At 43.3% G+C, this 25,450-nt stretch overlaps 1 protein-coding gene across 2 annotated transcripts in view; it reads left to right on the top strand.

The window, feature by feature from the left end:
* STAG2 (STAG2 cohesin complex component) overlaps positions 1 to 25,450 on the top strand; it is a 116,443-nt gene that overhangs the window by 75,278 nt on the left and 15,715 nt on the right. For both annotated transcript variants that reach the window (XM_075184368.1, XM_075184367.1), the window contains 10 exons: positions 6,777 to 6,866; positions 7,492 to 7,695; positions 8,382 to 8,452; positions 10,487 to 10,574; positions 10,665 to 10,745; positions 10,827 to 10,919; positions 11,158 to 11,332; positions 14,894 to 15,033; positions 15,318 to 15,419; positions 15,854 to 16,002. In XM_075184368.1, the coding sequence (XP_075040469.1) occupies positions 6,777 to 6,866; positions 7,492 to 7,695; positions 8,382 to 8,452; positions 10,487 to 10,574; positions 10,665 to 10,745; positions 10,827 to 10,919; positions 11,158 to 11,332; positions 14,894 to 15,033; positions 15,318 to 15,419; positions 15,854 to 16,002 (1,193 nt within the window). The remainder of the gene's footprint in view (positions 1 to 6,776; positions 6,867 to 7,491; positions 7,696 to 8,381; positions 8,453 to 10,486; positions 10,575 to 10,664; positions 10,746 to 10,826; positions 10,920 to 11,157; positions 11,333 to 14,893; positions 15,034 to 15,317; positions 15,420 to 15,853; positions 16,003 to 25,450) is intronic.

The raw sequence follows: 25,450 nt of genomic DNA, 5'->3' as shown, positions 1-25,450 counted from the left end.
CGTGGGAGTTGGGGTCGGGGGGGGGAAGGGGGGCTCTGTGGTTTTTCTGGTAACAGTAGATGGCTTCTCTCCCAGATCGATGGATTGAGGGAATCATGACGAGGGGCTACATGACCCGGCTTGTGGGTCTAGCACCTCGTTGGTTGTTTCCCACTTCTTTACCGCTAGATTCCCTAAGAAGACAAGCGATGTTGGACTGCATCGCTACTCTTCTTTCCGCAGGGGTCATTTGTGTAGTTCCGGAATTGCAGAGACGCCAGGGATTATACTGAAACCTGTTCTTGGTCACAAAACCAGATGGTTCATTCCGCCCCATTCTAAAGTCCCTAAATTTACACCTATGGGTGGAAAGACTTTGCATGAAATCTCTTCGGTCAGTGATAAATGGCTTGGAAGCTGAAGAATTCCTGGCTTCCATGTATATTCGGGATGCCTACTTGCACATCCCAATATGGGAGGGATATCCGTCTCTACTCCGCTTCACAATAGGAGCCTCCCACTATCAGTTCAGGGCGCTCCCATTTGGTCTCTCATTAACGCCCAGAGTGTTCACAAAAGTTGTGTCGGTGATGGCCAGTTTTCTTCGTTCCAGGGTGGTCAAAATAGTGCCCTACCTGAACGACCCTCTCATCAAGGCTGCGTCCGAACAACTGTTATGTTAGCATCTGGACCTCACTATCGGTTTTGGTGTCCCACCGCTGGATCTTAAATCTAAACAAGTCTCAGTCCCTTGCCAAAGGATGACATTCTTGGGTCTCATCATGGACACCAGAGAACAGAAAGTTTTCCTTCCCGAGGACAAAGCCTGATTCATACGAAACTTGACGGCCCAGGTCTTGTCAGAACGCATTTCCTCAATGCTCCTCTGCATGGGAAGGTGGTCTCGACGTTCAATACTATTCCTTAAGGAAGATTCCACTCCAGACGTTTTCAGTGGGATCTTTTAACAAAGTGGCCTCACCTAAGGTTGGACTCCGAGCCTGTCCGTCTATCTCAGAAGGCTCGGTCGCCCTTTCACTTTGGTAGCAGGCAAGTCATTTGCACCAGGCTGGGGGGCTGTGGCCCTTCATCTTTGTCTCCAGGCCTTTGGACGAAAAGGGAAGCGTCCCTTCCAATAAACATCCTGACGTTGAAGGCCCTGTTAAAGGTTCCTCTTCAGGGATTCCCAGTTCGCCTTCAATCTGACAATGTCACGGCAGTGGCATATGTCAACAAGGGGGGGGGGGGCTCGGGTCAAGAGTGCCAAGACAATGCAGGTGGCAACTCAGATCCTGGAATGGGCAGAACTATTTGTTCCCTCGCTTTCGGCAGTATTCATCCCAGGCGTGCTAAACTAGGAAGCAGACTATTTAAGTGGACACACAATAATGCCAGGGGGGGAATGATCTCTCCACCCGTAAGTCTTCCAGATGCTAGTTCGCAGGTGGGGTATTCCAGATCTGGACCTCGAGACGTCTAGGCACAACTGTCAGGTTCCCAGGTTCTGCACAAGGGCCAGAGGGAGCCGCTATCGGTGGGCGTCAATGTCATGACAGTGCACTGGGAATTCAGGTTTGGTTACTTATTTCCGCCAATCTTTGTTATTTCACATGTTCCCTGGCGGGTTAGGCAGGGAGAACTGCCAGTAATACTGGTGGTGCCCGCATCGCCGCGCCGGGTCTGGTTCGCAGACATTCTGTCCATGGTGTTCAGTCAGAAGTTTCGTTTACCCCTTCGTGACGACCTCCTCCTTCAAGGACTTTGAACCCTTTTGCGGGCTCGAAAACCTGTTTCTACTCGTATTTATCACAGGATTTGGCAAACCTACATTCAGTGATGTGAGAGTAGAGAACACCATACTGCGACTTTTAATCCACCTCGTTAAATGGCTTTTCTACAACATGTTCTTGCAATATGGGTTCCCTGAAAGTTCAGGTCTCGTCCCTATCAGTCTATTTTCAGTCACGGTTGGCGGACATGCCAGACTTAAGGACCACCCAACTGGGGTGTTGTACAATCAGCCCTCTGCGTGCCTCCCACTGCTCCATGGGATCTAAAGTTGGTACTTCCAATGCTCCTTTTTGAGCCTTTACAGTCAACAGACCTTAAGTTTTTGACGTGGAAGGTGGTTTTTCTGTTAGCAATTGAATCAGCTCGCAGAGTGTTGGAACTTGGGACTCTTTCATGCAGGGAACCATACCTTATTTTCCATGATGATAGTGTGGCCCTCCACACTGTTGCGTCCTTTCAACCCAAGGTAGTATCGGGGTTTCACTTAAACCAAGAAATTGTAGTTGCAGTTTTTCAAGAAACTGCTACCCCGATAACCAGACTGCGGTCAGTGCATTACGCATATATGTTCATCGGACCGCACACATTAGGTGTTCAGATTCTCCTTTTGTGTTGTATAATCCCCATAAACGGAGTTGGCCTGCTTCCAAGCAGAGCATTTCTAGATGACTTTCATCAACAATTAAGTTACATCAGTGTGAACCGACCTGTACCGAGTCGCATTACTGCCCATTCCACCCGATCAGTGGGGAGCTTCTTGGGCCGTGCAGAATGGGGTCTCAGCGAAACAGCTATGCCGGGTGACCACTTGGTCCTAGGTGCACACATTTACCAAATTCTACCAGTTCAATGTTTTTGTGTCTTCTGACGCTAGCTTTGACCATAGTGTTTTACAGGCCGGGCAGTCAGAGTGGTCCCTCCTGCTTTTGTAAGTCCCCATGGTAGTGTCCCCCAGAAGGATGATAGGATTTTTTATACTCGCGATAAATCCATTTCTCTGATTCCATCTGGGGCACACTGCGTTTCCTCCCTTCTGCTGTTTGGTCTTTTATTGGTTTTTCTACCCTTCCTTGGGGCTTTAGAATTACACTGAGGAGCTACAGGGGGTTGGAGAGAGGAGGGGTGTGTCAGCAGGTTACAATTAACAAGTTAACTAGTTAAGTGCCAACTCCCACGCTCCTAACCTACAACTCATGGTAGCAGTGTCCCCCAGATAGAATCAGAGAAAAGGATTTATCGTGAGTATAAAAAATCCTATAGTTTTTTTTTTTATTTTTTTTTTTCAAAACCAGAAAATGCAGAATCTGCAAGCACCACAGATAAACACAGTAAGACAGTTACTTGTTCTGACCCTGGCCTATGGTCCCCAAAACAGTAAAGGCAGTGCCTGTGTTAAGAATGCATGTATGGAAATAAGTGCCAAGACAGAACCCTAGGTGCAGACTGAGTATATAGAGACTCAATATGCCCTACTTTCAATATGGTATGCTGCCCAGAATAATACAGTTGTCCCCCACAGGTCAACCTTTGCTCAGCCTTCTTCCTGCCAGGAGAGTCAGGGATAGGGAGCTGGCAGCAGACATTGCACTCTGGAGACCGTGAGGAGTCCGTCTAAGAAGCCAATTTTGGCGCAAAAGTCTGGCATACAAACAGGTTAGGGGGGGTCTCACACACTCCCCTCCCTCGATGGTTCTGCATCTCTGGGGAAGATCCCCCCCCTTACTCTGCCTGCTGAGATACCTGCTTTCTGGTGCTCACAATCCATTGTGCAGCCTCCGATTACATGGCTCATGTTTGCGATGCTGTTCCTCTTGTGGCCGAAAGAGATCCAAGTGCCCCCTCCGCCTCAGCGGAGGACTTGGTATCTCCCAACATGACTGCTTTACTGACCGATGCCGGCGTCTCTGCCAAAGGCAGTGCTGGACCCGCCGGGACACTGCACTGTTGAACTATTTCACTTAACTTTCTTTCCTTTCTTTTCATTCAAACAATCAGGAACAGTGTAAATAATTACACACATCCTCTCCTATCCTAGATAACAACTCTAATAAAGAGAATAAAACACTAAGCTACCAACAATACTGCAGAGCAGTATCTACACAGCCCAACTTTTTGACCACTTAAACAAAACTGAGGTCTATGGAGTTGCAGAGGGGAGGAGTCGGGGCAGCAAATTTACTTGTTAACTATTTAAGTGCCAACTCCATGCACGCTCATACAACCCCATGGTAGCAGTGTCCCCAGAGTGGATGAAGGGGGTGTTTTGAGTCGTGGTCAGCTCCCTGCAATCGTGGCTTGCACAGAGGAATACTGCAGTTCCTTCATTGCTGGTATAATATTGGATGGGTGGGGCTATCCTCTAGGATGTTGGCTAATGTGAGTACTGGCCTAGGTGGGGTCGAGGGCTTGGGGGCTAAGCCTGTCAGCTTTCACCTCATTTTTGACAGGCTTTTTCCATAAGGTTCCGCGGCTGCTGCTCAGTTTCTCTATCTGTCCCTGCAGGGAACTTATAGAGTGGGGATTTGTTATTTTTGTGGTTTGTTCCCCCGGGGTCTAGGTCTGTCTTTGTACTCTCTTGATTATGTACTACAGATGTTCTCCTTCCTCATATTTTTCTGTCATGTTTGATAAAGGGAGTTGTTTCAGTGTTAAATCTGATGGGACATCTTCATTTATGTTTGTGTTGAAAGTGTAAGGCAAAATTGCCTAGTAGACAGTTAGTGACAGACACCCTACATGCCGCATGTAAGGCTGGAAGCTAGTGGTGCTGCAACCCATTTCAGCCTATTACAGAACTCGCACAGCTGGCAATACATGCCAAAGGGGTGAGTGAAGATGTTAATCCTTCAATCTCCCTCTTACAATCCTAGTAAAATAAGTTCAGGGCTTAGTGAAGGTTTCCTCATCCTTGGAGAGGATTTTAGAGTCTACATCTACAGCTGGGCCCCAGATGCACCAATCCAGTCCTGGAAAGGATCAAACTGAGTTTTCCCTCTAGGGAGGAAGTTGAAGTAAGTGATTATTTGGCCTTAAAGTCTGACTTGTTAACATTGCTTGACTATTTCGGGGAGGCATCAAAGTATCTGGTCGATACAGCTCTTGTTGCTGGTCTCATTGGAGCTTCAATTTCTGCCTCAGTTGTCGTCTGCTCTGTGCACTCTGACATAAAGCCTGTGAACAGATGCAGAGTCTTTACTTTTTGCAGGTAATATTTCATTTGTTTCTGAACTGGACAGGATTATTAACCAGGCCACATGCTTTGTTTCTAAGGTAAAGCTAAGGAAATCTGCCCACTCAAGAGCACCTGTGGTCGGAGCCCGTCTACTTTTCCTTCGGGATCAGTGGTTCAGTTCCACTTTAGATGCCTGGGTGAGAGGAATTGTAGATCTGGGTTACAGCATATATCTCCTGATGTCCCCACACAGGCAGTAGAGACAAATCAAAAAGACTTGCTCTGTGGAGACCCTTCAGTCTTTAGTCACCTTAGGGGTAGTCCCAGAAGAGCAGAAGTGTGTTTTCATGCTATTAAAATATTTTTTGTCCAAAAGCCCAACTGGTCTCTTTGGTCCATTTTGAACTTGAAATTCTTAAACGTCCAGCTTTGGAAGAACAAGTTCAAGATAAAGTCTAAGGTCTGTCATTAACAGCATGGATCGGAACAAGATCATGATTTCCATGGGATGCTTGTATTTACAAATCTGTGGAAGATCATCAATGCCTTCTCAGTTTCTCAGTTCTATCTCATAATTATCAATTTCAGTCTCTATCGTTCGGCAAGGTGACAACGCTCAAGAGTGTTCGCGAAGAGTGTGGTAGTTATGGCTGCTCTTCTGAGATACAGGGAGTATTCATTCTTTATCTCAGCAACCTGTTAATCAAGACAGGACCCTTTACCATTTGCGAGTGACAGCTCAGAACTTGGAGTCCCATAACTGGATAAGCCAATGTCAAAAAATCCAAACTAATACCTGCTCAGCTAGTTATTTTTCTAGGGCTGCTGTCTGGACCTCCGCTACAGAAGGTGTCTTGCCTTTTAGAAGAAATCCTTTAATTACTCATAAATATCCAGTTGTTTTTCAGATGGGTAGAGTGTAATCCAGTCACCCTGTCCCTTGAATCAATTCAGGCTGATTTCCTTATTGTTCTCTTGAAACAGTCAGGCCCATGCTTTACATGTTCTCAGTGGCAGGAAAGTGTGTTCTCCCCCTGTACATGGACTGTCAGGATGAGGGATTTTAGCCCCCCTTCACCATTTGGCTGTCACTAAGCTGCATTATGGCTCCAGGAGGATGGTACCTAGATCTCAAGGCAGCTGTTGCTGGCAGAATCCTTTGAGTTCAGCTTTAGTGCTTTGTTGCCTGGGGCTCCCAGAGGCCATAGCACCTTCTGGATTCATTTGAATACTTTTGGAGCTACTTGAAAGAGGTCTAGTTCTGCTGCTCTCCAGCCCTCACATGGTGATTCATCTTGTAGTTGTCTGAATACCACCTTTCCAATTCTCTCACACTCAATCCTGCAGGTTTCATGTGATATACTATGGTTTTCTCAGCCCTGCCTCCTCCCATTACCAGTCCTCGAGATCGTGTTAGGCAGCCTATAAACGGCAAGGACCCTTAAACCCAGTAGGCCGTCATCCAGACTGAGTAATCTTTTCATTCTACTTGTAACTTTACCATGATTTATATATTTAATACATTTGTGCAAGGCATTTAATGCACTGAACATTGCGTTGTACATTTTGCAGTACACACTAGCACATTTCACCAGTAGCACAAGTAACATTCCCTGAAGCATGTGCAGGTAAAATTCAAGGGGACCTGACAATCGAGTTATTGCTTTTTTCACATTGAATATTTCGTGTTGATAAAATTCCCAAATCTATTTTGATTGTATGAGCACATGTGTAAAACTTGCATTGCGTGATTTACATTTTATATTTGCTATGTGACAAATATTGCTAAAAGTGTACTGGTAATTTACATGTTATATTTTTATACTTTTTTTAGTATTCTGTTGATGCAGAGAAGGTGACAAACCTTCTGCAGTTGCCACAATATTTTGACTTGGAAATCTACACAACTGGGCGTCTAGAAAAGGTAACATTGTACCGGGGATTATAAAGAACTTTTTCTTGTGGTTTTTAAGATTGGTATAGTTTTTATGGTTACTTGCTAGTACGGTGTATGTCAAGTAAACATAATTTCCTTTTCAACAAAATTAGCTATTGTCGTCAAATATGGCCTCACCAAGTTCTAGTATTAGAAGTAGACTAAAAGTTCATCTTTTTTATAATTTTTATACACTGAGCTGTTTATTTTTTTTTTCTTTCTTCTGAACACTCTCTAAGGCGGTCAACTAATTAGTCTACTAAAAGCTTGAAATCAGCACTTTATTGTTTTAGCTCTATGGGGGGAATTCAGTCCGTCCCCCCCACCCCCCCCCCGAATTTCCGCGGCGTTAAAACTATTACCGTTATTACGGTAGTTTTAACCTGGCTTTCTGGTCGCAGCTCAGGGAGCTGCAAGCAAAAAGTCGGCGTTGAAACTACCGTAATAACGGCAATACAGTGCATAATTAGCGTAATAACGCGCAGGCCACGTTGCATTACTCGTAACTTGCCCAATTGAATTCCCCCTATGTATTAATATTAATATTAATTTGAACAGAAACCAACAATTGATGTCTCGCTAAACTGTTTTTCTTTTTTTCTTTTAAATTAAGCATTTAGAAGCATTACTTCGTCAGATCCGTAACATTGTGGAAAAACATACAGACACGGACGTCTTGGAAGCATGTTCCAAAACTTATCATGCACTCTGCAATGAGGAGTTCACAATATTTAATAGAGTGGACATTGCAAAGAGTCAGTTAATTGATGAACTAGCAGATAAGTTCAATCGTCTTCTTGAAGACTTTCTGCAGGAGGTTTGTTGGATTTTTGTGTTTCTACAGTTGAAATCTGTAACTTCTAAGCTAAATTATAATCCATTTTTATTCTCATGTATATTTTATTTTATTCCATGCAAACAAATTTTCTTATACATCTATTGCAGCAATTATTAATTTGGGACTCATTTGCTCTATAAATGTTAGTATTGTAAGAAATGTTTGAATGAAAAGAGGAGTCAATATAATTAAAAAGATGGGCAAAGCCTATGGCAAATGTGGCTTATTATAATGGTTGCTCCCAGTAGCAATAACTGCACAGAAGGATGAAGTTTGATTTGTTAAATTTGTGTAGAGAGAGTATGATAAACCATGTCAACTATAAGAGTTGGAAAGTATACAGATCACAAGGCATGTCTGTTTGTTATGGCAATTTACTGAATCTGTATAAGGAAATTGCATGAGAGCTGTAGAGGGGAAAAGTCACTTTTTATTGACTTCAAGCTCATATACTCAATTAACTACAACTAAATGCATTCTCATACTATGTTGCTTATAGGAAAGTTAACCAACCATATTCATGTGATTGAGAATGACATTGTGGCAATAGTTTAGTTTTAAAAAATATTACTTTAAACAAAGTTTTCCTGAAACATTCTTTACAACTTCATGTAATTTTTATACTGCATACTCTTATTGGTCACCTCTCTGATGATCTTTTTCAGGAAGAAGAACCAGATGAGGATGATGCTTACCAAGTTCTTTCGACACTAAAGAGAATAACTGCTTTCCACAAGTAAGTTTCTTATTCATTTTATGAAGGTTCTTTGTTTTATATCCTTTTCTGTATATTGATACTAATACACAGATGTAGGTCTATTTATTTTCATGTTTGGTTTAAGTTAAGTTTGAGTTAAGCTCCACCCACAGGGCAAAACCAAAAAATTCTCGTGTGTTGGCACAACTGCCTTCAGCAAAAGCAGTTGGAGTGTTTTTTTATTTTTATTTTTTAGTCTGAAATATTGATATTCATTGGAACATCACCTGAATCTTGCAGACCGGAGAGTTTCTTCCCTAATTGACCAGATAAAATTTACTTTTCAATGATTCTTCCCATATTCAGCACCAGAAATCGCTAGTTTTCAGAATATAGTGTTGACAAAGTGTACTTTATTCAGGGTCAGTCACAGTTTTAGTGACTGTGACAAGATGGGCTTACTCTACCATCCTATCAGAGGGAAGAAGTTTTGTCATGGGCTTTCTCTTACTGTCAGTAATCTGCCTTTACTCACTACTTCTACTGGTGCTACTTGGCCACCAGACACTCAGTGACTTTAGTTGTTTATAGTGCACCACAGTGCTGCCCTTAGTTGTAAGACAATAGTCCCTGCCACCATCAGGCTCCTTCATAAGCACCTGCTTCTTGTTGTTTTGTGTAGATACTGGGTTCAATACTGGACAGCCGAAGGATGGATGACTGCGCTACCTCTTATCTGTGTTTCATGTTAAGGCTGTAGGTATAGATGGCTTGCAGGAATAGAGCAGAATCTTTAGGCATAGTAGTGTTTATTGCTCATCAATAACCCTTAAAATAGCCGTTACACACAAAAACCTTTTTAGATGTATTCACACTTTACATGGGGCTTTGCTGCTCTTTATGTACTGTTTCAACACACAATTCACTTGGTGCAACTAAGTGAGGGTTGGTAGAGTTATTTTTAAATCTCCCACCTAAACGTGCCTTTCAGGATCAGTGTCTCCTCCAAGGGCCAAATTGACTTCAGAGGGATAGTAGCCAGACCACAGGGCAGTACACTCCCTGATCATCTTCTAGTAGAGACCACATAATTCATTAGGGGCCCCAGGAAGCATGGTCTACAGATAAGAGCTTAACACACTCATCTGTTCTGTGTTGATCCCAGCGACATAAGTCAATGCTCTGCCTGGTACCCTGAACTCCTTATACTTAATGGGCAGCACTGTGGCTAAGTGGTTAGCACTTCTGCCTCACAGTACTAGGGTCATGAGGTAAATTTCCGACCATGGCCTTATCTGTGTGGAGTTTGTATGTTCTCCCTTTGTTTGCGTGAGTTTCCTCCGGGTGCTCCGGTTTCCTCCCACACTCCAAAAACATACTGGTAGGTTAATTGGCTGCTATCAAAATTGACCCTAGTCTCTCCATCTCTGTCTGTCTCTCTGTCTGTGTGTGTGAGTGTGTGTCTATATTAGGGAATTTAGACTGTAAGCTCCAATGGGGCAGGGACTGATGTGAATGAGTTCTCTGTACAGCGCTGCGGAATTAGTGGCGCTATATAAATGATGATGATGATCTTTAAGCTTGAATTGTTGCATTGTTCTTTGTGCTTTGCTGGCACACCAGCAATCTGGTTCCCATTTCTCAGAACCAGAACGCCTGCATAACACTACCAGATGTGCCTCAATTCCCACTGGACCACAGGTGTAAGTGTTAAATCAATTTTCAAAAACATTTTAAAACATATATTAAACTTTTACATTCTTTTTAACAAAATGCACACCTACACATTTAACCCACAAGCTGCAATAGTGCCAGGGTTTCAAGTTTAACATTTTTATTCTGTTATAAAAATTCCACAGCAAGTGCAATGGGTGAGAGAAAAGGGGACCTGGCTATAGTTGTCTTGGTTGACTCGTATACAGTATCCTAGTGTTCATAATAGTGGCTGTGGTCACATGTTTGACACAACAAAATCTGATGTTAATGGATGTATTTAGTGTAAAATGGTAAACATCTATTCTAAGAAATGAAATAACTCCTAGGAATTGATAGATGCTGTTGTATGTTTTTCAGTGCACATGATCTCTCAAGGTGGGACTTATTCAGTAGCAATTATAAGCTATTGAAAACTGGTATTGAAAATGGTGACATGCCAGAACAGGTTAGTGTTACAGCAAGCTATATGTACATTATCTATTTATATAGTGAATTAATATCAGAATTCCTAATGTTTTATAATGTTCTATTTCAGATTGTCATTCACGCTTTACAGTGTACCCATTATGTTATTCTATGGCAGCTGGCAAAGATATCAGAGGCTGGCTCAACTAAGGTATTTCCTTACTTATATATCTCTATATCTACTTTATTTGCAAGATACTCATTTTCTGATACAATTTGCTTTTATTTTTAGGAAGAATTGATAACATTAAAGAGACAAATGAGGGTGTTTTGCCAAATATGTCAGCATTACCTTACCAATGTGCACACTGCTGTAAAAGAACAGGTTGGTAATCATTGGGTGGAGCATGTAGATTGAAACAAATTATGTTAGTATTAATAAAAAAATCGGTGGCTTAGATAGCCATCTTGATTAGTTAAAGCTGTGCTTTCCAACTTCTTTTGGTATGTAGGGCCATACTTTTAGTACTTTAATGCCTTAATGTTGTAGTCCATTGTAAATGTATTATTACGGTGTTTAACAGCGCACATCATTACTTTTCTCCCACAATATTTATTTTTAGGCATTCACTATTCTCTGTGATGTGCTAATGATCTTTAGCCATCAGATTGTAGTTGGGGGTCGTGAAGTATTGGAACCACTTGTGTATTCCCCAGACTCCTCGTTGCAGTCAGAGCTGCTAAGCTTTATTTTGGATCACGTGTTCATTGACCAGGATGATGATAACAGTAGTTCAGGTAAATAAATAATGTGTTACATTGCACCACAAACCAAACACTCAGGTTTAAGACTAGTTAGCTATCTTAAATCAAGACAGTGTTGCAGAAATGTAGACAATTTGCAATTTGTGTCGTAAAAGACGAATATGCTCTTTTATGAGCCTATAATTTTAGTGCTCCAGATTTTTCCTGAAATCTCTCTGTACTTCTAAGTATTATGATTGTCACTGGATCTGTTTGGAAATTATAGCTTATTTTGATTCCTACAAAACCTGTCCATGTTTGGCTCGATTCTAGTCCCATCAACATTAATTCTAATTTTAAGAAAGGCTGTCTCATCAGGGGCGAGAGGAGTCCCCATGTATTTAATGCTCCTGAGATTTTCTTTCCTCCTGTCAAGGCAGTCTTCTTTTTGTGTTACTGGAATCGTATGTCCATTAACACGCTCTTGGCCAGGGCAAGTTTCAATTGGGTTGGGTTGATCACCCGGATGGAGGTAAGAAGTTTGAGGACACTGGACCTTGAGGATATAGGGGCTCAACCAGAAGATTGGACTTAAAAAAAAAAAAAAAAAAAAAAAAAAAAGAATTGACCTGCGGTGGCGAATTTCACATATAGTTCCAATTTATTTAAGTTGCCCACGAGAGTAGGGTGCTTTGCAGTAAACTGCCAGTATTTTGATCTGTCCTTTCTGGTAAATCTGGAGAGATGGCATCCTTGAGGTTTTTTTTTACTTGTTCAAAATTTCGCTACAAATTTCCAAATGGACAGTAAGGTGCGGACACCTTGTACTCATTGTGCACAGGCTTATGTGTGGGAGACAGCAAAGACATTAGAATCTCATGGGTGGATCATCAGTTATCAGAAGTCCAATTTAGTTCCGACTCAGAAGCTTGTCTTTTTGGGCTTGCTGTTTGGCGCCTGACAGCAGTGGGCGTTCTTCCTGGAAGACAAAATAGTCTTGCTACGCAGACTAGTAGTCTCTATTAATTCTCAGGTTTTCAGCTGTTTTGCATTAAAGGCTTGTACCAGATCGAATTCGTATCAAATGGAAGAAGTCAAACTATCTTTTGGCTAATCAATTCATCAGAGATTGTCCAAGGACGAATCAGTCTCTACTATGGTGTATGGGTGTTGACAACCTCGACAAGGGAAATCTCTTTAACATATGAGACTGGACATTCAGAACAACAGATGCCAGCCTTCGAGACTTGAGGCCTGCCATTGTTCATTGACAGTATTACCCTTTGGAAGCCGTTCTTCAATTAAATGTGCTAGAATTTAAAATGTTAAACGCTGTAGTTCGAGGACATCTTATATAGTGGGAAAAGGCCAAAACTATTCAGTCAGACAAAGCCTCAGCAGGAGTCACCATAAGGGATGCACCAAGAGCTTCCTTGCAATGAAGGAAACAAAAAAAATTAGGTGCAACTAAATGTTCCAGCAATACCAGCTGTGCTCATCCCAGGTTGGAAAACTGGGAGGTAGATTTTTTTTTTATGCATGCACTGTATCTCAGAATAGGCTCTAAATTCAGACGTTTTTCAGCAAAGTGGAGAGATGGGGTGAGCCAGATGTCGACATGATGGTATCTCTAATAAACCACAAGGTGGAGCTATTCTGCTCGAGAACAAGGGACTCGCAGGCATATTTGGTAGAGGCAATTTTGGTTCTGTGAAAATTTCAATGGATTTATCTGTCCCCTCCAGTGGCAATGCTTCCACGCATTCTCAAGAATGTCAAAAGAGAAGGGGACAGGGTGCTATTGGTAGCACCAGACTAGCCACGACCATCATAGTACATGGGTATTGTCAGAATGTTGGTAGGTCCATTATGGTGACATTTTCTAAGACAGAACCTATTAAGGGACAGCTTTATCATCAGGAATTAAAGCAACTGGCTTGAAAGGTGTGGCTGTTGAAGCCATGATTTTTAAGGCAAAGGGATTTTTAAATAATTTCATCAGGATCACTCTCATGGCTGCAAAGTCTGTCAATTGAAAAATGATGATAGGGTTTGTAAGATTTCTGCTTCTTAGTGTCAGAAGTAGTAGTTTACATCCACTTTTCATTTTGTGTCTATTTTTGTAGGAGGGTTTGGATAATAGATTGAGATTTAGTTCCTAGAAGGTTCAGGTCTTTGCGCTTTCTGTCTTTCTCTCTCCCACCCCACCTCCCCAGAAGTGTATTATTTTTCACAGTGAGTAATGCATGTGGAACCTCAATACAATGCTCAAATAGCTTAAATGTGACATTGTGATCCTGACATCACACTGAGAAGGAAGGATGATCTCTTCATTCCTTAGATGATACTAGGACTCTAAGAATATATGTTAAAAGGACTCTTGCATTTAGCAAAATTGATGGTCTTTTAGTTCTCTATCGTGCCCACGAGAGAATGGTCTGTGTCGAAGCAAACAGCTGCTAAATTGATTTACCTCTGTAATTTGATAAGCCTACATTGGGGAGAACGTCTTTTTCCTGTCAATGTGAATGCACATTCTACCATTGAGTGCCTCTTTTGTGGCCTAACTGAGCAACTGTGTTGGAACAGCCAACGTATCCTTGGTGCAAGGTTTTAATAGTTCAATATTTTTACATACAAATATACTAGTTTTGGACAAAAGGTGCTGTGCACCAAAACTTCTTAGCATACCCACCAATATGGGCAGTTTTATGACATACCAAAGGTCCAGTGTCCCAAATAGGATGAAATAGAAAAATGGAATTTTGTACTTTTAAATCCTTTTCCCTGTGTTTATTGGGGGACAATGCACACCCACCCTTTAGTTCATCTTAATGAAAAAATGAAGTTAATTGTTTTCATAGGATGATCTCTCCCTCGCTCACTCTGTTCTGTTCTGTTCTGTTCTGTCCTGTGGTCTTTGTTAGCTCCTTGTAAAGAGAGGGAGGAATTTCAAACCTAGTCATTTTAAAGTGAAAGTCTCCTATCTGAGCCTTTCTGTTCACATGTCCAATGCCCCCCAATGGACTCTTGAGAAAATATTTTAAATTTAAGTACAAATATCTCATTATTCCTTAGAGACTATTCAAAGCTTTGTTTTTGACATTGCGCAATATAATGTAATATATCCTCTATAAATGACAGGTTTTTTCACTGTGCTGGTCTGTCTGAGGCACTGTGTGAAAACCACTTTCTTTCAATAGCATTAGATGTTGACATAATATAAAATTAACATTTTTGTTTTGATGCTCATACTAATGCAACCATGTATGTTCCTCTGTTAATATAATGAATATTTAACATTTGTATAGTCAGCTGTTAGTATTTTTAATTTCTAAAGCGGCACAAAGTGTCTGGAGAAATACTTTTTGCTAATCTGCCGTAACACATACATTCACAGATGATCATGCAACTTAGTCCGTCAGTCTTTGGAAGGAAATGTTAGCTTAAAGTAATAGGACTTCTGCATTGCGCAAGCTCCAATATTATAAAATGTGAAATTTTGTCAAGTGGGATCCAGTCACTATCCATCGGTTTTTGTTTATTTTTTTTAAATTTACATTTATTTTTATGTTGATTCGTTTTTAAGTGACTTTCTGCTTCTTTTTCTTTTAGATGGTCAGCAAGATGATGAAGCCAGTAAAATTGAAGCTTTGCACAAAAGAAGAAACTTACTTGCAGCTTTCTGCAAGCTCATAGTATATAATGTGGTTGAAATGAATACGGCTGCAGACATTTTCAAACAGTATATGAGGGTATGTACAAAATGAGTTTTGCCAAATGTAGCTCTAGCCATTAACTTTTTACTATTTCCTGTACTTGATCATCAAAACATGTAGGAAATATATAGTAGGTAAGAAGAGCCATATACGTTAGAAATGACAAATAAAAACACTTAGTTCTAGCATTCAAACTAGTATAAAGTGTTTTGATAGAGAGTATCACATTTGCTTTTAGAAGCCTCTTAACTTATCATTGTGCTTTTGTTTAGTTGGTCTTTTGTAATCTGTGTTTTTTTTTTCTTCCTTCCTGTTTGTAGTATTACAATGATTATGGGGATATCATCAAAGAAACCATGAGTAAAACCCGGGCGATTGACAAAATTCAATGTGCAAAGACGCTCATCCTTAGTTTACAACAAGTAAGCAGTTTTTTTGTGTGCTCTGGTTAATTGGGTGTTAATATAAATGTATTATTTGATACAATCAAGTGACTTTGCTTTACAAAAATTACACTATTTGACTAGTTTGTGCCCACTACTGTTGCTTCAAAATCACACATGCATGAACAATAGTAGGGGGGATCTTGTTTTACTCCCAGTGTTTCCATAGTTAATACAAGTAAATGATGAAGGAAAAAGCAAAATTGCATTCACTAGCCAATGTGTTTGGTGTTTTTTATAGCTTAATAGTTTAGGGAACTAAGTCTACTACATTTTTGCACATTTTACTTTTTATGTGTTTTTTAAAATGCATAATGTTATCAAATGCCAATTTAAAATGTCAGTGAAAATAGTTAAAACTGTGCAAAACTGATAAATTCAGACTAGACTAAAATGTGTTTTGTTCTGCACAGCTTTTCAATGAGATGATCCAGGAACATAGCTATAACTTTGACCGATCGTCACCAACTTTCAGCGGCATAAAAGAACTTGCAAGGCGCTTTGCCTTAACGTTTGGACTTGATCAACTGAAAACCAGAGAAGCCATTGCAATGTTACACAAGTAAATGCATCTTTATTGTACTCCATGTAAATATTTTTTGTTTTTAGCACTCAATGTAAAAGGGGGAAAAAAACATTGATAAATTAGTTTTTTTTTAATTCAACCTCTATTCCAGTAGACCAGTTGTATTGAAAGGAACTCCAAAGCAGATTTTTGTGGACTGACTCACAGGTTCCACTTTTTCCATTATACTACATTTGAGTGGAAAGCATATTTCTCTAAGAAAAAATTCTGTGCAGCTTTGTTTTGTTTTTCCCCAGTAATATCTCTTGCTATATTCATACAGTGTGTGCATGTGTGGCTTGTGCTGATATAGGTAAAAATGGGATTTTTACTCACTGTAAAATCTGTTTCTCTGACTCCATTGGGGGACACTGCAAGACATTGTGGTATAGTAGGTGAACTAGGAGTTTAGGCACTTATAACTTGTTTAGAATATACTTCTCCTATACTATGCCTCTCCTCTCTGGAAACAGATTCAGTTTTGTATAACCAAGCATAGAAGAGACAGCCAACAGGCATAACCAGAACTAGGTATCTTAACAACAACAGAATCTCAGTCAGGACAAAGGGAGGATGCGCAGTGGAGTCAGAGATACAGCTTTTACAGTGAGTAAAAATCCCAATAATAAGCTAAACAAATGGTAGATGTTATCCAGCAAGCAATGGACTGATTGTGTGCAGGCCATTCCTGTTTCTGAGTGTCATAAAGAATGAAGAGGTCATATGTCTTGGAGACCGAAGTCGTGCGAGTGATACAGCATTGGAGGGCCCGGACCACATCCAACAGAGGTAAAGTTTCACTCAAAGATCTGGACAAAGGACAGAACGCTGTCACCACAATTTCCTGATTCAGATGCAATCTGGAGACCACCTTTGGTACAAAGGATGGTTTAGTGCAGGGCACCGCTCTATTCGAGTGAAACACCAAAAAGGGAGGATTGCAGCACAGCGCTCCAAACTCTGAGACACTCAGAGCAGAGGCTATGGCTAACAGGAACACCACCCTCCAAGTCGCATACTGTAAATCCACCAGAACCCTGGTGAGCGAATGTAGCACTAGATTGAGGTCCAATGGTTCCACTGAGTGGACAAAGGGGGGCTGAATGTGTAACACTCACTGCAAAAACATTTGAACATCCCTGAATAGTGAAAGTCGTGGTGAAAAAGAGAGAGCAGGCACCTCCTGAAGTTTCAGAGATGCAAGCCACAGTCCCTTATCTAGGCCTGCCTGCAGAAAGGAGAGCAAATGGGATAGATTGAACAAGGAAGTGTGGAATCCCTAAGGCTCACACCAGAGAATGTAAACCTTTCAGACCTTATAATAAATGATCAAGGAAGAAGGTCCTGAGCACCCCTGGCGAGACCCCTCTTGCCCTGAGCAGCTGGGTTTCAACAACCATGTTGTCAAAGTCAGACTAAGGAATGGCAATGAAGAGGATCCTGAACCCAGAAGGTCTGGACGAGGAGGCAGTCAGAAGGGAGAGCCTATCGCCATTTCCTGAATGTCTGAGTACCAGGCTTGGGGCCGCCAAACTAGAGCCACCAGAATGGTGGGAATCAGCATTCCATTTTCAGCTTTTTGAGCACCCACTGGAGGATTGGGAAGGGGGGGGACCGGTACACCAGCCTGAAGCGCCACAAAATCGTCATGGCATCCGTGTATCCTGCTCCCGGATCCCTGGACTTCGAGCAGTGTATAGGGACTCGGAAGTTCAGTCTGGGCACCATGAGGTCAATCTCTGGCCGTTCCCAACACTGTACCAGAAACGCAAAGACCTCTCCTTGTGGAGGGACCATTCCCCGGGGTGGACCCAGTTTTTTACTCCTGGGACGAAAATGGCTGAGATCATTGGAATGTGGCGTTCCACCCAAGACACGATCTTCCCTGTCTCCCGCATCGCCATACAGCTGCGTATTCCCCCCTTATGGTTTAAGTAAGCAATGACCGTGGCATTGTCTGATTGGATACTCAGAGGTCTCCCGGTCAGGAACCGCCGCCCCTTAACCAGGGTTCTGTTGTCCGTCCTGAGTTCCAGTACATTGATTGGCAGTGTCACCTCCTGAGGAGTCCAGAGGCCCTGAAACCTAAGAGGACAGACAACTCCGCCCCAGTAATCTAGGCTAGCGTATGTGGTGACCAGAGTCCATACCCATGCACAAAAGGACTGGCTTTTTTTCAAATTGGTTCTGGTGAGCCACCATGAAAGGGAAAGGCATGTGGCCCTAGGCAGGATGATGATCTGTTTGTTCTAATGTTGGGGTGATCCGGACCATTTCTGGAGGGTCTCCCTCTGAAGAGGTCATTGGTGGAGCTGCGCAAAGAACACCACCTTGAATACCGATACCATGGACCCCAGCAGCTTCAAGCAGCTGAGAAGAGAGACCTGTCTCCGTGCCCGAAAAGACCTGGTCTTGTGTAACAGTGACAGAATCTTGTCACCTGGGAGGTACACACTCTGGGTGACTGTGTTTAAGGTGAGACCCAGGAAGCACATCTGTTGTGCTGGATTAAGAGAGGACTTGGATAAGTTTAGTACCCAGCCATGAGCTTTCAGAAAGGGACATGTTAGCTGAATGTGTTGCAAAGCAGCGATGCAGACAGAGCTTTCAGTAACAGATCGTCCAGGTAGGGTAAGATCGTGACCCCTGGTAGCGCAGTATACCCGCCATGACTGCCATCATCTTGCACACCCGTGGGGCTGTTTCCAGGCTGTAGAATAGGACCCTGAACTGAAAATGGCGGTCTCTTTCTGCAAAACGGAGGAGGCACTTGTGCCCCTCCCAAATGGGCACGTGTAAGTGAGCATCCTTGATGTCGATGGATGCAAGGAATTCTGCTTGCTCCATGCCTGCAATCACTTCTGAAATCAGAGTACGCAGACCTGTCTGAAGGTCTGCAAGTTCAAGATTGGCCGGAAGGAACTGTCTGTTTGGGAACCAGGCTGAGGTTGGAGTAAAACCCCAAACCTCTCTGGATGCGGAACCTGAACAATGACCTCCAAGGAGAGAATGTTTCTGATGGCTACCTGAAGTGGCTGGCGCTCGAAAGCACAAGAGGGCAGGGCTCTGGTGAAGAATTGATGGTCGGGAAACTGCATTAAGTCGATGACAACACCGAGTCACAGTTACAGCACATAGGCATCTGTTGTTGAGGCCCACCACTGGTGCTGGAAGTGGAACAGACAGGCCCCCACCATGGCGAAGGGGTGAGAGATCCTGTCACGCCGAGGTCTTGTCACAGAGTTGGGGAGGCCCACGTCTAACTGTGCCCCGGCCCCTGTGGTGTACCCCCCGTGAAGTGGAGAACTGTCCCCTGGAGGGAGCCCCCCAAGATTTTTCTAATGTGTGAAAGGACAAATGCATGCCTGTCTAGGCTTGGTGAAGCAGATGGTAAAGAAGCTGCTCTTACCCCCAGTGGCCACCTGCATGACATGTTGTAGCTCAGAGCCAAACAAAGTGAGGCCATTAAACGGTAGGGATTCTAACATGCGTTTGGAGTCTGTGTCTGCCGACAAAGTGAGCAGCCATAAGGCGCGGCAGGCCGTAATGACATGGCCCGAAAGTTTGGAAGTGACCAAAAACGCATCCAAGGATAGCTGACCCACATATTCTGGGGCCTCCGGAATATGTTCTGCTACTATCAGTAAATCAGCTCTGGGCCCTTGGCCAATTGCTTTACCCCCAGGCTGTTGGCAAGTTGGGACTTAAACTACCAGCTGCCACAAACGCAGAGTGCAGCAGAAAGTCACATTTCTTACCGGTACGGTCACAGGGAATGCATGCTCTGTGCCAAAATAGCGATGCGGTGGTAAGCCGAGTTACTGACTTAGATTTTTGTGGCCAGAAGGACAGTTCCTGAAAGAAGGCTGGTGGTGACTCCGATCAAAGTACTTTAGGAGAGGTACTCTGAGCACCGTGATAGAGACCTGGAGGAGCTTACTAACTTTGTGCAGGGAGCAAGTTTACTAGAGGCTCCCTCCATACTCATGCTTCCCATAACGGGAAACTTACGTGCCAGTACTCAACAGTGCACAGTGAAGTCCTGGCAGAGACTGTGGGCACTCCGTTGGCAATCTTTTCAGCTGTTAATGACTACTGCCCTCTGCAATTGTTGACCATCCTTCAATTTAGTCCCCTGAGGGTTTTTTTATTGTTTAACTTCCCTCATATACTACATATAGGAATTGTTTTTCACTGATCGGACATTTTGAGTGTCCAAACACTGAGTTTTATCATAGAATTCTCTTAGCATTTAGTCAGACCTCACTTCTTCATATAGTGATATATAAAACAGAGTTATTTTACTGTTTTGGGGCATTAGCCAGGGACAAGACAAGTGTATTTCCTTTCACTCTGTAGTGTGACTGTGTTTTCTAAATAAAAAATAAATAACTTGTGTCATTATGTCTGACAAAGGTAACAGTGCAAGAGTGAAGTTTGACGCTTGCTCTAAATGTGTTGTCAAACTTCCTGTGGGTCAGCAGGACCAGAGGGGGGTGTGTGTGAAGTGGGGACTGGTGGAGCGCAGGAGGCTGCCGCAGTGACGGTGGAGAGAGAGGAGTGTTTCCCTACCAGTGAATGCTCCTAGAGGACGAGCCCCTAGGTTTGATTCATTTTGGCAGTTCTTTTGGGGAAACCTGGTTTCCAGAGATCAGTCTACAAGTATAGTCAGCACCCAAGGATCCCGGGGATAAGCTGTCAGAGGCAGGGGGTCGTCTTGTAAGAGAAGCCCAGTTTTCAAGAATTCGGAAAAACCCTCAGCATGAGGGGTTTCTCCCTCCCCTCGTGCGGGGGTTGGGGGCCGCCTACATTTATATATACAAAAAATGAGTACATACATTTGTTTCAGGATCAGTGAGCGGCAACATCACGAGGCAATTGGGTCTTAGAAGTTATATCCAGAAGCTACATCTTGGATTGTTTAGGACCTGCTCGTCATCGATTTTTTTTTTTTTTTTTTTTTTTTTTTTTTTTTTAATTATTATTTATTTATTTATTATTATTTTTTTGGAGACTCCTGCATTATTCTTGCCCATCCATTTTTTTAGCCATGAAGTTCCTGGGGTATATGGTGTCCACATTCAAGACCCTTCCACACGGTCTGTTCCACTCTCGCAGATTCCAATGGGACCTCTGCGGCAGTGGTCAGGGTCTCCTCTTCATCTCGACACTCAACAAAGGGATCTTTCATCTTCCTTCGAGTCCTCTTTCCCTGCATCCTTGGATGTCATTAGGGCCTTGCAATTTTATGTAGATAGAACATCGTCTTGCAGAAAGACAAATTCCCTCTTTGTTCTGTATGATTCCCAATAGAGGGGTTGGCTGGCCACCAAGCAAACCATTTGTCATTGGATTAAGTCCATGATTAAGCATGCTTATGTGAGCTCACACAGACCTGAGCCAGCGAGGATCACTGCTCACCCCACTCGTTCTGTGGGGGGTGTTTTGGGCCATGCGCCATGGGGCTTCTGTGGATAAACTATGTGAGGCGGCCACCTGGTCCTCTGTGCATATCTTCATGAAGATGTATCAGTTTAATGTGTTTGCGCCTGCTGACGCAGGGTTTGGCCACAATGTTTTGCGGAGCGGGCTATCGGAGCGTTCCCTCCCTTAGGAGGCAGCTGTAGTATGTCCCCAATGTAGCAGTGTCCGCCAGAGTGCATGAATGAGAAAAGAGGATTTATGTACTTGCGTTAAATTTCTTTTTCTGAATCCATCTGGGGCAAACTGCCTTCGCTCCCTTTGCTCTTCTGATGTGTGGTCTTGGTTGGTTGCTCTCTTCCTTAGGGCTTTTGTAGTAAACTAAACTTGCTGCAGACTCTGCAACCCCTACTAGCCTCAGTGTAACTGTTAAGTGCCATCTCCTGTGCCCTCATACAAGCTCATTGTAGCAGTGTCCCCCAGAAAGATTCAGAGAAAGATTTAACGTAAATACATAAATCCTGTTTTCTCTTGCACAGCAATTTGCAGGGCACTGCTGACCATGGGCACTTTCCACAGCTGCCCCTATGGCTGTGTATGATCAGACCATGCTGCACGCAAAACTTTTCACCAATTCGGAAACGGATGTTCAAGCGAAAGAATTTGCTGAGCCTGTGAACGGAAGACCAGATTGTCAGCGGCCTGAAAGTCACAAACCGCCCTGGTGGAGTGAGCCGTAATCTGCTCTGGAACTGGAAAACCCGAGAGATGTTCGAGAGATGAGCCTGATGAATGGTTGTCTTAATCCATTTGGCAACTATCTGTTTCGTTGCCGGCCATCCTCTCTTGTGAGCGTCGTATAACAAAGGACTATCAGTTTTACGCACAGATGCTGTGTGATCTACAGAGATCTGCAAAACACTAACCACATCCAACAGAAGGAAATAATTCTGAGAACCTGACTGCAAGTCCAGTGACAACACAGGTAAAACAATGTCCTGGTTGATGGGAAATTTGGACACCACTTGGGGTTGGAAAGAGGTCTTGGTGTGTAAAATCGCTCTGTCCTCATGAAAGGTAAGAAAGGGCGACCTGCAGGACAAAGCCGCCAACTCGGAGACCCTCCTCGCAGATGATATGGCGAGTAAAAATGAGACCTTTCAGGTCAGAAGTTTCAAGGGAACAGATTCTAAAGGTGGTTCTGCAACCCTGAAAGAACCAAATTCAGATTCCATGGCCAACTGGCGGAACAATAGGTGTTTGGATGTGAAGGAGCCCCTGAAGAAATGAGTGGACCTTAAGAGAAGCCAAACATAGTTCTTTCTCCAGGTCATTCCTAGAAGAAAGACAAGTACCGAGCCCAAAGAACGAAGAGGTGGGTGCACCTCACTGTTCACACCAGCATCATCATAAGCTATTTATAAAGCGCCACTAATTCCGTAGCGCTGTACAGAAAACTCTCACATCAGTCCCTGTCGCATCGGAGCTTCCAGTCTAAATTCCCTAACACTCAGAGAGAGAGAATGAGACTAGGGTCAATTTGATAGCAGCCAGTTAACCTAGCAATATGTCTTTGGAGTGTGGGAGGAAACCCGGAGCACCCGGAGGAAACCCACACAAACACTGGGACAACATACAAACTCTGTAGGACTTCCAGACCTGGTGATAATTCTTAAGACACCAGTTTCCTGGTTATAATCTTTGTTTGAATGACCCCGTCAGAGAAACAGGGCCTCTGCTTACAGCCCATTAAAGCCAGCATTACCAAGTCCTAATGAAGAAACGGACCTTGGCTCAGAAGATCCTCCCGGAGAGCAAGTCTCTAGGGCAGTACTTTTGTCGGTTCTTCTCAGCCAGTCTGGTGCCAGCATAATTACCTGCACCCCTTTCATCTTGGCCTTCTTGTGTACCCGAAGTACAATAGGAATCAGAGTAAAGTTATATATATCAGCCGGTAACTCCACGGAAACTTCATGGCATCCACTAGGAATGCCTGTGGATCCTTGGTCCTGGCACAATACCGGTCCATTTTGTGGTTCGGCCAGAGTCCATCATGTCTATCTCCGACTGACACGACCTGTCTACAATTTGTGAGAACACCTCCAGGTGTTGGGACCATTCACTGGGATGAATGGCATGGTTACTTAATTTGTCAGCTTTCCAACTGTCTACCCAGGGTATAAATTCCGCTGATATGGCTGGGTCATGATGTTTCACCCAGCGCATGATCCTGGTCGTCTCCTTCATTGCCAGGGAACTTCTGGTCCCCCCTTGGTAGTTGATATAAGCCACTGCCGTGGCGTTGTCGGACTGAACTCGAATAGATCTGATCTTCAGAAAGAACTTGTACATGTAACAGAGCGTTAAAAACTGCCAGTAGCTCAGGAACATTGATGGGCTGCCTTGAATTCTCTTTTTACCAAAGTTCCTGAAGGAGGTTCAGTGTCACTGCACCCCAACCTTGTAGGCTGGCATTTGTGGTTTTTCAGTCCCACACTGAAAATGGGCGCCCCTGATAGAGATTCCTCATCTTCAGCCACCACAAAAGAGACTTGATGGGTCACAGGTGTAGACAGAAGAACTGTGTCGCCAAGTGAGGATTGCACCTTGACCATTTTGCTAGAAACTCGTTTTGGAAGGGCTGTGAATGGAAATGAGCAAACTAAACCGTTTTGAAACAAGACAACATCCGTCCCTTAAGTTTCATGCACTGAAGAATGGAAGCGTGCTTGAGTGATAGCAAGGTTTTCACCTGCTTTTGAACCGTCAGAATCTTGTACTTGGTCAAAAATACCCTCTGACACCTGGTGTCGAACAAGAGGCCCAGGAAAACTATGCACTTGGACGGGACTCGGCTGAAATTTCTGACCAACTGTGCGACCACAACGTTTCCGCTGTCAAGCGCTAGTGGAACAGAAGAAGAGGAGCCAAAATCGCTTCGATCAGGCGATCATCAAGTTACAGCAGAACGTTGCCATGACTGCTATTACCTTTATAAATATGTTTGGGGCTGTTGCCAAACCAAAGGGTAGTGCTTGGAACTTGTATTGGGACGCGTCCACCGCAATCCGGAGAAGGTTTTGATGGCTGTCCCAAGGTATGCATCCTTGTTATCGAAGGATGCAAGAAACTTGTCCCATGGAATTGATCACAGAGTGAACCAACTCCATCCTAAAACTGGCTACACTGAGGGACTTCATGTTAAGGTTGGGTCGGAGGGACAAATCTAGCTTCTGTACCGGAATCTCAGACCCCTAGTCCTAGGGGCATTAACTAGAAGGAGAGAACTCTTCCCTCCAGTGGCCTGAGAATTAATCTTGTCCAATTGTGGACCCATCATCATCATCATCAACATTTATTTATATAGCGCCAGCAAATTCCGTAGCGCTTTACAATTGGGAACAAACATTGATAAGACAATACTGGGTAATACATACAGCAGAGAGGTAAGAGAACCCTGCTCGAATGCTTACAATCTATGGGACAATGGGAGTTAGAAACACCCGCTCATGCTGGTGTTTCCGTTATTGGTGGTGCATTAGTTTGTCCCTGCGCTACTATGAGGGCATGTGCTACATCATATTGCACAATGGACCAGCTAGACTGCAAAGGTAAAAGTATTGAGTGTGCTGTGTGTGTGGCAATGTTGGTCAGATGGTTGTTATCTTGCATTAGCAGTGTAGAGGATGGTAATAGGGTAATCTAGAGAAATTAAGATGATTGTTGAGGAATATCATAACCTTGTCTGAAGAGGTGGGTTTTCAGTGAACGCTTGAAGGTTTGAAGACTAGAGGAAAGTCTTACTGTGCGTGGGAGGGAATTCCACAAAGTGGGTGCAGCCCAGAAAAAATTCCTGTAACCGAGAATGGGGGGATGTGATGAGAGTGGAGGAGAGACGTAGATCTTGTGCAGAACGGAGGTGTCGAGTACCAATGAGTACCTTGCCATCATAAAGTGCATCCTAGACTGTATGCCATCACTGAGTGTGCTTGCCCACTTTTCTTCCTCTTTGATCACCCAGGCG

This window comes from Mixophyes fleayi, chromosome 9 (assembly GCF_038048845.1).
Source record: "Mixophyes fleayi isolate aMixFle1 chromosome 9, aMixFle1.hap1, whole genome shotgun sequence".
Classification (NCBI taxonomy): Eukaryota; Metazoa; Chordata; class Amphibia; order Anura; family Limnodynastidae; genus Mixophyes; species Mixophyes fleayi.
This window is presented reverse-complemented; position numbering and strand designations above follow the sequence as displayed.